General features: G+C 56.0%; 1 protein-coding gene across 1 annotated transcript; it reads right to left on the reverse strand.

Annotated features, from left to right (window-relative positions):
• Positions 1-8,077: 8,077 nt before the first annotated feature.
• LOC145339656 (extracellular matrix protein 2-like) lies at positions 8,078-10,608 on the reverse strand. The gene is made up of 2 exons (XM_080184170.1): positions 10,287-10,608; positions 8,078-8,267 (listed from the first exon to the last, which is right to left on the reverse strand). The coding sequence occupies exons 1-2, from the start codon at positions 10,592-10,594 to the stop codon at positions 8,096-8,098; spliced, it is 480 nt and encodes a 159-aa protein (XP_080040296.1). The 5' UTR covers positions 10,595-10,608; the 3' UTR covers positions 8,078-8,095.
• Between the last annotated feature and the right edge of the window lie 923 nt (positions 10,609-11,531).

Raw genomic sequence — 11,531 nt, forward strand, 5'->3', positions numbered from 1 at the left:
GGGGGAGAGAGAGGGGGAGAGAGACACACATAGAGAGACAGAGAGAGGCAGAGAGACAGACAGAAAGGGAGAGAGAGACAGAGAGGGAGAGAGACACAGAGAGGGAGAGAGACACAGAGAGGCAGAGAGAGGGAGAGAGACAGAGAGAAGGAGGGAGAAAGGGAGAGAGAGAGAGACAGAGGGAAGGAGACAGACAGAGAGAGGGACAGAGACAGAGAGAGGGAGACAGACAGAGAGGCAGAGAGGGAGGCAGAGAGAGGAAGACAGACAGAGAGACAGAGAGGGAGACAGAGAGGGAGATTCTCCGCTGCCTGGGAATGTCATGTGATCCGTCCTCAGTCACCGCAGAACCTTCTCCGGTCTCCGCACTGGGATTTCCTCATGTGGTTCGGCTGGAACAGCGGGGAATCGGAACAGTGGGGGGGAGGGGGTGCCTCCATATGCAGTGTTGTACAATCTGATTCCGTTCACCTGCAGTGAATCTTACTGTGAGCTGCCAGCGTGTTGTGTTACGAACCACGCTATAGCGGCAGCGATCATTCACAAAGCTCCCGTCTCCTCCCCACACTCCAAAGGTGTACGGGGTTTGCTGGATTGACCAGGAGAAATTGCCCCATAGTGTCCAAAGATGGAGGCGCAGTGGTTAGCTGTGATTCCAGCTCGGGATCACTGTCACATTCTCCCCGTGTCTGCGTGGGTTTTCCTCCAGGTGCTCTGGATTCCTCCCACACTCCAAAGGTGTGCGGATTCGCTTAATTGGCCATGTTAAATTGACCCTTTGAGTCAGGGGGATTTGCAGGGTAAATATGGGGATCGGGCCTGAGGGGGATTGTGGTGGGCGCAGACTCAATGGGCCAAATGGCCTTCTTCTGCACTGTAGAATTCTATGGCTTCTATAACTCCTGCAGTGACGCTGAGATGAACAAACTCCAAACACCACGACCATCTTCCTTTGTGCCAGGAATGACTCCAACCAGTGGAGAGTCTTCCCCTGATTCCAGTTTCGCTCCTTGATGCCACACTCGGTCGAATGCGGCCTTGATGTCAAGAGCTGTCACTCCCACCTCCGGAACTCAGCTCCTTTGTCCGTGTTTGAACCAAGGCTGTAGTGAGATCAGGAGCTGAGTGACCCCCTGGCCAAACGCAAACTGGGCGTCACTCAGCAGGTTATTGCCGATGATACCAAGATTGGTGGCGTAGTGGATAGTGAAGAGTTATCTCCGATTGCAACGGGATCTTGATCAATTGGGCCAGTGGGCTGACGAATGACAGATGAAGTTTAATTTAGATAAATGCAAGGTGATGCATTTTGGTGGATTGAACCAGGGCAGGACTCGCTCAGTTAATGGTAGGGCGTTGGGGAGTGTTACAGAACAAAGAGATCTAGGAGTACATGTTCATAGCTCCTTGAAAGTGGAGTCACAGGTGGACAGAGTGGTGAAGAAGGCATTCAGCATGCTTGGTTTCATCGGTCAGAACACTGAATACAGGAGTTGGGACGTCTTGTTGAAGTTGTACAAGTTGTACAATACACTCGGAATACTGTGTGCAGCTCTGGTCACCCGATTGTAGAAAGGATATTATTAAACTAGAAAGAGTGCAGAAAAGATTTACTAGGATGCTCCCAGGACTTGATGGATTGAGTTATAAGGAGAGGCTGGATAGACTGGGACTTTTTTCTCTGGAGGGTAGGAGGCTGAGGGGTGATCTTATAGAGGTCTGTAAAATAATGAGGGGCACAGATCAGCTAGATAGTCAATATCTTTTCCCAAAGGTAGGAGAGTCAAAAACTAGAGGGCACAGGTTTAAGGTGAGAGGGGAGAGATACAAAAGTGTCCAGAGGGGCAATTTTTTCACACAGAGGGTGGTGAGTGTCTGGAACGAGCTGCCAGAGGTGGTAGTAGAGGCGGGTACAATTTTGTATTTTAAAAAGCATTTAGACAGTTAGATGGGTACGAAGGTTATAGAGAGATATGGGCCAAATGCGGGCAATTGGGATTAGCTTAGGGGTTTAAAGAAAAAGGGCAGCATGGATAAGTTGGGCCGAAGGGCCTCCTGCACTGGAGAATTCTAAGGACTCTATAACTCCTGCAATGATGTCTTGGAGCTGAGATGCTCGAACTCCAACCACCATAACCATCTCCCTTTGTGCCAGGAATGATTCCAACCAGCTATAAACCTCGATAACTCTATAAGTGCCGGTTGGTAGTGTTGTCGAGGACCCATCCATCACTTTACTGACGATCGAGAGTAGACTGATCGGGCAGGAATTGGCCAGGTTGGATCTTACTGTTGGTTGTGTGCAAGACAGACCTGGGCAATTACAGACAGTTCAGAAAGCAGACCAATTTAGAGAGAGAGAGAGACAGAGAGACAGAGAGAGAGAGACAGAGACAGAGACAGAGAGAGACAGAGAGAGACAGAGAGAGACAGAGAGAGACAGAGAGAGAGAGACAGAGACAGAGAGAGACAGAGAGAAAGAAAAAGAGGGAGAGAAAGAAAGAGAGAGAGAAAGAGAAAAAGAGTCAGAGAGTGAGAGAGACATGGAGAGAAAGAGACAGAGAGAGTGACAGAGAGAGAGAGAGTGTGACAGAGAGAGAGAGAGTGACAGAGAGAGAGAGAGAGATAGGCAGCCAACAACTGACAGAGAAGCAGAGAAAGAAAGAGCAACAAATGGAAAGAAAGACAGAAGGAAACAAAGAGAGAGCGACAAATAGAGTGAAAGTAATGGAAATAGAGTGACAGCTAGATAGATAAAGAGAGAGAGAGACCGAGAGTGAAAGGGACAGAGAGAGAGAGTAACAGAGAGAGAGTCAGAGGGACAGAGGGAAAGAGAAAGAGACAAAGGGAGCGTGACAGGGAGGCAGAACAGGGAGAGATAGAGAGAGACGGGGGAGATAAACAGAGAGAGAGAGAGAGAGACAGAGGGAGAGAGAGAGAGAGAGACAGAGGCACACATACAGAGAGAGAGAGAGAAACGAGAGACAGAGACACGCATACAGAGTGAGAGAGAGCCAAAGAGAAAGAGAGAGAAGGAAGAGGAATTATGTGACATCTATTTGGTGTTGGTTGCTGGTTTTTCTGCTCCTTGCTGAGTTGCTGGTGTGTGTGTGACGCCTGCACTGCTTCACACAATGCAGGGTTTTGTTTCAACGCTGCGCCGTGGGTCCAGAATACAAACCTTTCCCCCCTCCCGCCCCAACACACCACTCCTCCCTCCCCCCCCAACTACACACATCCCCCTGCCCTCAGCACCCTTCAATGATGCCAAGCATGTCTCACCAACCGAGAGCCAGAAGGCCAGGCAACAATTAGTGTAAATGGAACCAGATGTTTGACCTCAGTATGTATTCACTGAGAGAGAGAGAGCTGGAATGTTTAATGAAGTAGAGAGTTCAGAATGGACCCGCATGGGGGGAGGGAGCTGGGGGAAGAGGGGGCGGGGTGGTGGTGAGACACCCTGTGACAGTACGGCGCTCCCTCAGCACTGACCCTCCCACAGTGCGGCGCTCCCTCAGCACTGACCCTCCCACAGTGCGGCGCTCCCTCAGCACTGACCCTCCCACAGTGCGGCGCTCCCTCAGCACTGACCCTCCCACAGTGCGGCGCTCCCTCAGCACTGACCCTCCCACAGTGCGGCGCTCCCTCAGCACTGACCCTCCCACAGTGCGGCGCTCCCTCAGCACTGCACTCCCTCAGCACTCACCCTCCCACAGTGCGGCGCTCCCTCAGCACTGACCCTCCCACAGTGCGGCGCTCCCTCAGCACTGACCCTCCCACAGTGCGGCGCTCCCTCAGCACTGACCCTCCCACAGTGCGGCGCTCCCTCAGCACTGACCCTCCCACAGTGCGGCGCTCCCTCAGCACTGCGCTCCCTCAGCACTCACCGTCCCACAGTGTGGCGCTCCCTCAGCACTGACCCTCCCACAGTGCAGCGCTCCCTCAGTGCTGACCCTCCCATAGTGCGGCGCTCTCTCAGCACTCACCCTCCCGCAGTGTGGCGCTCCCTCAGCACTGACCCACCCGCAGTGCGGCGCTCCCTCAGCACTGACCCTCCCACAGTGTAGATCTCAATGTGAAAATAATCTCTGATTGACTCTGTGTCTATCTCCCCTTTTTGAAATTAGGCTCCTTTGATCCTCAGTACAAGCAATGGATTACAGGTAGTTTACAGTTTCAGAATAGCTACAACTAAGATAATAATGCCCAGATTTTTGGCAAATTATTGGGCAAAAAAATGCCCAAATTAAACCGTACAGTTGAGCTCTTCCCCAATCTTCAATAGGTGAATAAATGAGTGTAGAGGGAGCTTTACTCTGTATCTAATCCTGTGCTGTACCTGTCCTGGGAGTGTTTGATGGGGGACAGTGTAGAGGGAGCTTTACTCTGTATCTAACCCCGTGCTGTAACTGTCCTGGGAGTGTTTGATGGGGACAGTGTCGAGGGAGCTTTACTCTGTATCTAACCCCGTGCTGTACCTGTCCTGGGAGTGTTTGATGGGGACAGTGTAGAAGGAGCTTTACTCTGTATCTAACCCCGCGCTGTACCTGTCCTGGGAGTGTGTGATGGGGGACAGTGTAGAGGGAGCTTTACTCTGTATCTAACCCCGTGCTGTACCTGTCCTGGGAGTGTTTGATATTTTCCATGGAACGTAGATAACAAATTGAACAGAACATCAGAGGCTCACTTGCTATGTTAATTACATGAAAACTGTGCTCTGGGTTGGGTTATTGTCAGTCCAGCTCTGCTGGTTTCCAGTGTTCTTTGCACTCTACCTGTTTACTTGCTCACACTCATTGTAACATTTACTGGACTCTGGCGGGTGAAGACAATCCTTCCCAGTTTCACTGGAGAACGTTTACAATTGGACAGAAGGACTGCGGACAACTGGGAATTGACATTAGCGCAGAGGGATAATGGCCAAGAAATAGGGGAACTGAGAAGTGGAGAATCTGAGAAATGGAGATCTTAGGAAATGGAGAATTTGGCAATTGAAGGATTTCAGAAATGGACAAGGGACAGGAACGATGGAAAAGTTGTGAGAATGTGTCTGTATGTGTGACAGAAAGATGTTGAGGAATGAAGAAAAGGGACACTTGCAGAGGTGACCGATAAGAGTTCTCCACATTATTAGTGGAGACGCATTGATTGCCAATTCTGTGAAGGAATTAGACGTTCCAGTGGGTCTGACAGAGCCCACAGCTCACACTGACGCAGCGCAGGACTTACTTGTTGGAAGGATTGAGGAACACATGAGGAAATTAGGTCAGCCTCCCCAATGTTCCCTGGCGATTGCTGTGAGCTGGTGGCCGGGATCCAGGGCAGCAATGTTCCATCAAGCTGGGCCAAACACTCAAGAAAAATCATCCATCAAGCTTCCAAACACCGAATGTGTCGCCAAGAGCATCTGGCTGCGAGCTGACCCTTCTCCGAGACAAGCAGATCTAAACAGTCAAACACAGCAACACAGCAGGCAGGGATGTGGGGCATGCGAATGAGAAACCCCTGTAAATGCTGACACACTCCCCGGGGACCCCCCTGTAAATACTGACACACTCCCCGGGGACCCCCCTGTAAATACTGACACACTCCCCGGGGACCCCCCTGTAAATACTGACACACTCCCCGGGGACCCCCCTGTAAATACTGACACACTCCCCGGGGACCCCCTGTAAATACTGACACACTCCCCGGGGACCCCCTGTAAATACTGACACACTCCCCGGGGACCCCCCTGTAAATACTGACACACTCCCCGGGGACCCCCTGTAAATACTGACATACTCCTGGGGACCCCCCTGTAAATACTGACACACTCCCCGGGGACCCCCTGTAAATACTGACATACTCCTGGGGACCCCCTGTAAATACTGACACACTCCCCGGGTACCCCCTGTAAATACTGACACATTCCCTGGACAGGTACAGCATGGGGTTAGATACAGAGTCAAGATCCCTCTACACTGTCCCCCATCAAACACTCCCAGGACAGGTACAGCACGGGGTTAGATACAGAGTAAAGCTCCCTCTACACTGTCCCCCATCAAACACTCCCAGGACAGGTACAGCACGGGGTTAGATACAGAGTAAAGCTCCCTCTACACTGTTCCCCCATCAAACACTCCCAGGACAGGTACAGTGCGGTATCTGCTGTCTAGGCCAGCATTTATTGCCCGTACGTAATTGCCCCTTGAACAGAGTGGCTTCTTCATCCAGCTCTGAGGTTTTTTTTGTTAAGGGTTGAGCTGTGTGTGGTGAGTATGGAGTTCAGTGTGGGTCAGATGGGGGGGTAAAGATGTCAGATTTCCCCTTTTCCCCTGAACCAGACAGGGTTTTTTACCCCACTATCGATTCCTGATAGATCCGTCAGATTCTTTCTCATTCCCGAATTTTTCCAGAGTCAAATTGCACCGTTGGCCAGGGTGGGATTTGAACCCGGGTCCCCCGGAGCATTCTCCTGGCCCTCTGGAATACCAGCCCAGCGACAATCCCACTGCGCCGCCGCTGCCACCCCTATGGAGACGCAGGAACAATACAACAAACCCAAGGGTTGTCTTTTACCTTCAGCAAGTTTATTCGGCACCCAGTTCAGCAGAGACACATCAAACACTCCCTCTGCTCCCTCCTCCACCATCCATCCCAGCTGTGTCCGTGTTTCGGGGGGGGGTGGGGGGCGAGACAATACTCACAGTTTATCTTTAACAAGGCGATTAGCAGAGTAATTGCCAGCACCCGCGCTTGTGGGGTAATTAACACACCGACACGGCGGAGAAGGGGTGGGGGGGCCGGTTTTGGCAGAGGGATCCGGGCGGCTGATGATGTCGTGTCTGCCGATGGGATAGGGCAAGGGGAGAGCGGTACGGTAGAGGGGAGGGCTCCGGAGAGGGAGGGGGGACGGGGAGGGCAGGAGGGAGGGGGATGGAGTCGAGCAGATTGTCCTCGGAGGGCAGAGGGGGGTTAGTGTCGGACAGGGGGGTCTTGGGGCAAGGGAATACAATGTTGGGAGGGGGCAGAAGGGAGTTGGCGGCGGTGGTGGGTGGTGGGGTAGGTGGGGGAGGAGGCAGGGGGCTGGAGTTAGACAGAGTGTCGGGGGAGGGTGGGGGTGTAGCTTTGGACAGGGGATCTTGGGGGAGGGGTATGGTGTAGGATAGAGTGTCGGGGCAGGCGAGGGGATGCGGGATGGTGTCGGGAGAGGGGGATGGTGTCGAAGGAGGGGGAACGGCGGGGGGGGGCGGGGGGAGAAGAGGGAGGAGGATGGTGTTGGGGGGGCTAGGGAGGGGCAGGAGAGAGGGGAAGAGGGAGGGGGATCGTGTCAGGTGGGGGTGGGCAGAGGACTGGGTGGAGGAGACGGTGATGGACAGGGGGACAGTGTCAGGTAGAGGGGGAGGGTCGGGGAGACAGTGTCGGGTTGGGGGGAGGGTGGGTGGGATGGTGTCAGGCGGGGGAAGTTGTTGGATGGGGGAGGGTGGGAGGTGGGGAAGGGTGTCGTGTGGGGTGGGTGTCAGGCAGGGGGAGGGTGGGGGAGACTGGAGAGCGGGGGGGCAGGTGTTGAGTGGAGGGAGGATGGCGAGCAGGGGGTACGGGTGACGGGTGGAGGGAGGGTGGGGAGCGGGGTGAGGGTGTTGGGTGGAGGGAGGGTGGGGAGCGGAGGGGGTGGGTGTCGGAGGAAGGGTGGGGAGCGGAGGGAGTGGGTGGAGGGTGGAGGAAGGGTGGGGAGAGGGTGGGGTGTGGATGGAGGGTGGGGAGCGGAGGGAGTGGGTGGAGGGACGGTGGGGAGCGCGGGGGGACGGGTGTCGGAGGGAGGGAGGGTGGGAGGGTGGGGAGTGCAGGTGGAGGGTGGAGGGAGGGTGGGGAGCAGAGGGAGGGAGTGGGTGTTGGAGGGAGGGAGGGTGGGCAGCGGGGCTGAGGGTGGAGGGAGGGTGGGGAGCGCGGGGGGACGGGTGTCGGAGGGAGGGTGGGAGGGTGGGGAGTGCAGGTGGAGGGTGGAGGGAGGGTGGGGAGCAGAGGGAGGGAGTGGGTGTTGGAGGGAGGGAGGGTGGGCAGCGGGGCTGAGGGTGGAGGGAGGGTGGGGGGAGATGCTGTCGGGAACTGGCCCCTAGTCCTCGAATCGCTGGGGCCGGAGGATGACGCTCTGATATGATTGGATACAGGAGAAGGCAGTGGGAGGGATCAGCCTCCGATCGATCAGATTGTTCTCCAGGTGAACTGAGACCAGGTTCGAATCCTCGCTGATCCGCGTGTCACAGATAGAGTCCAGCGGGACATACCTTGGGGTGGAAGAGCAGAGGTGGAAGGTCAGTGGTGCGGCAAGCTAATCTCAAACAGCAAAATGGCCTAAATGCTAACTGTGAAATCCCCAAGCCTCAGCGCCACCCACTCTCAGCTCTGAGTCCGGGGTCTGGGCAATGCTATCTGACTCAGGAGTCTCGAACCACAGAATGTAAACCTGGCAGAACCCCCCCACTGATCGTATTCAGGGAGCGCTGCACTGCGGGAGGGTCAGTGCTGAGGGAGCGCTGCACTGCGGGAGGGTGAGTACTGAGGGAGCGCCGCACTGCGGGAGGGTCAGCGCTGAGGGAGCGCCGCACTGTGGGAGGGTCAGCGCTGAGGGAGCGCCGCACTGTGGGAGGGTCAGCGCTGAGGGAGCGCCGCACTGTGGGAGGGTCAGCACTGAGGGAGCGCCGCACTGTGGGAGGGTCAGCGCTGAGGGAGCGCCGCACTGTGGGAGGGTCAGCGCTGAGGGAGCGCTGCACTGTGGGAGGGTCAGTGCTGAGGGAGCGCCGCACTGTGGGAGGGTCAGTGCTGAGGGAGCGCCGCACTGTGGGAGGGTCAGTGCTGAGGGAGCGCCGCACTGTGGGAGGGTGAGTGCTGAGGGAGCGCCGCACTGTGGGTGGGTCAGTGCTGAGGGAGCACCGCACTGCGGGAGAGTCAGTGCTGTAAGAGTTTTCCTCAGTGTCCTGGGGCCAATTTGCATCTGTCAACCAAGATTACTCGGAAAGCAGATTAATTATTTTGTTGTCGCTTTGGGAATAATCAGACCTCCCATTCCCGAGGGTGAATCCGCTCCCACCACCCTCTTAGGCAGCAGCTTTCAGATCACAAGTCACTGCGTCAATAAATAAAACTCTCCTTGTTTCCCACCCCTGGATCTTTCACTGATTCTCTTCAATGTGTTACTGGCCCCCCCCCCCATTTATCGATCCTCCTGCCACTGGGGAAACACTTCCTCCTCGTTCTCACTCAACCGAAGCCCCCTCACGATAGTGACAGCCTCCATTAAATCACCCTCCATAACCTTCCCCATTCCGAGCACAACCCCTTCACAATTTGTAAGGGAGAACTGGTTTCCCTTGTGGGTGACACGGTGGCACAGTGGTTAGCACTGCTGCTTCACGGCGCCAGGGACCCGGGTTCGATTCCCGACTCGGGTCACTGTCTGTGTGGAGTCTGCACATTCTACCCATGTCTGCGTGGGTTTCCTCCGGGTGCTCCGGTTTCCTCCCACACTCCCAAAGATGCGCAGGTTAGGTGGATTGGCCACGATAAATTGCCCCTTAGTGTCAGGGGGATTAGTGGGGTAAATATGTGGGGTTACGGGGGTAGGGCCTGAGTGGGATTGTTGTCGGTGCAGACTCGATGGGCCGAATGGCCTCCTTCTGCACTGCAGGACTCGATGATTCAAAGTGGGTCAGTGAGTTCGGGAACAGGGGTCAGAGAGAACTGGGGTGAACTGTGACCTTTGCCCCCACCCTCATGACCACCACCAGCAGGGTGGACAGGGGAAGGCCTCAGGCTGCCTGATTCCACAGGCCAGTGGGGCGGGGCGGGGCAGGGCAGGCCGGGATGGGGTGGTGAGGGGCGGGCAGAAGTGATGGGGAAGGAGGGTGAGGGGTGGGGTGGCAGGGAGAGTTGGCGGGGGCCGGGGCCAGGTGGCAGGGGAGCAGCAGAGGAAGGTGCCAGGGGTAGTGGGAAGGGGAGGTGGCGGTGTGACAGCAAGGGGTGGGGGGGAGGGGAGGGGAGAGGGGGGGGGTGGGGGGGGGTGCAGGGGGGAGTGGGGTGGGGGTGAGGGGCAGGGGTGTAGCATGTATGCTGCAGGGGAGGGTGCCACAGTGGGGGTGTGGTGGGGGCGGCAGTGGGAGGTGGTGGGGCTGGGTGGGGTGGAGCCGGGGGCGGGGCGCAGCAAGGTAGGTGGGCCGCAGTGGGAGGTGGCAGGGGCAGGTGGCAGGGGGTGCCGGCAGGGGGAGGCTGCGGGGCAGGGGCACGAGCTGTGCGGGCCCTGGGCTTACCTGATCTGGTTGTCACTGAGCCGGAGCACCTGGAGGACTCGGAGGTCGAGGATGCCCCGGGGGACGGCCCGCAGCTGGTTGTGGTCCAGGAGGAGCTCCTGCAGCGAGTGGTAGAGGCCCATGAAGGACAGGCTGTGGATGCCCTCATTCTGGAGCCGGTTGTAGGAGAGGTGCAGGAACTCCAGGCCCGGAGTGAGATGGCCAAACACGTACCCAGGGATCCGCTCGATCTGGTTGTGGTGAAGCAGAAGCTGCTTCAGTCCTGTGGGCAGGAAGGACGGCACATGGACCAAGCGGTTGTGGGACATGTCCAACGTCTCCAACTTCCTGCAAGACACACGTGTTCATGAAGGTTAACATGAAAGAGGCTCCCTCTACACTGTCCCCCATCAAACACTCCCAGGACAGGTACAGCACGGGGTTAGATACAGAGTAAAGCTCCCTCTACACTGTCCCCCATCAAACACTCCCAGGACAGGGACAGCACGGGGTTAGATACAGAGTAAAGCTCCCTCTACACTGTCCCCATCAAACACTCCGAGGACAGGTTCAGCACGGGGTTAGATACAGAGTAAAGCTCCCTCTACACTGTCCCCCATCAAACACTCCCAGGACAGGGACAGCACGGGGTTAGATACAGAGTAAAGCTCCCTCTACACTGTCCCCATCAAACACTCCGAGGACAGGTTCAGCACGGGGTTAGATACAGAGTAAAGCTCCCTCTACACTGTCCCCCATCAAACACTCCCAGGACAGGGACAGCACAGGGTTAGATACAGAGTAAAGCTCCCTCTACACTGTCCCCCATCAAACACTCCCAGGACAGGTACAGCACGGGATTAGGTACAGAGTAAAGCTCCCTCTACACTGTCCCTCATCAAACACTCCCAGGACAGGTACAGCACGGGGTTAGATACAGAGTAAAGCTCCCTCTACACTGTCCCCATCAAACACTCCCAGGACAGGTACAGCACGGGGTTAGATACAGAGTAAAGCTCCCTCTACACTGTCCCCATCAAACACTCCCAGGACAGGTACAGCACGGGGTTAGATACAGAGTAAAGCTCCCTCTACACTGTCCCCCATCAAACACTCCCAGGACAGGTACAGCACGGGGTTAGATACAGAGTAAAGCTCCCTCTACACTGTCCCCATCAAACACTCCCAGGACAGATACAGCATGGGGTTAGATACAGAGTAAAGCTCCCTCTACACTGTCCCCCATCAAACACTCCCAGGACAGGT

The sequence above is a fragment of the Carcharhinus amblyrhynchos genome, unplaced genomic scaffold (assembly GCF_965287045.1).
Source record: "Carcharhinus amblyrhynchos unplaced genomic scaffold, sCarAmb.v2.hapA scaffold_591, whole genome shotgun sequence".
Taxonomy (NCBI): Eukaryota; Metazoa; Chordata; class Chondrichthyes; order Carcharhiniformes; family Carcharhinidae; genus Carcharhinus; species Carcharhinus amblyrhynchos.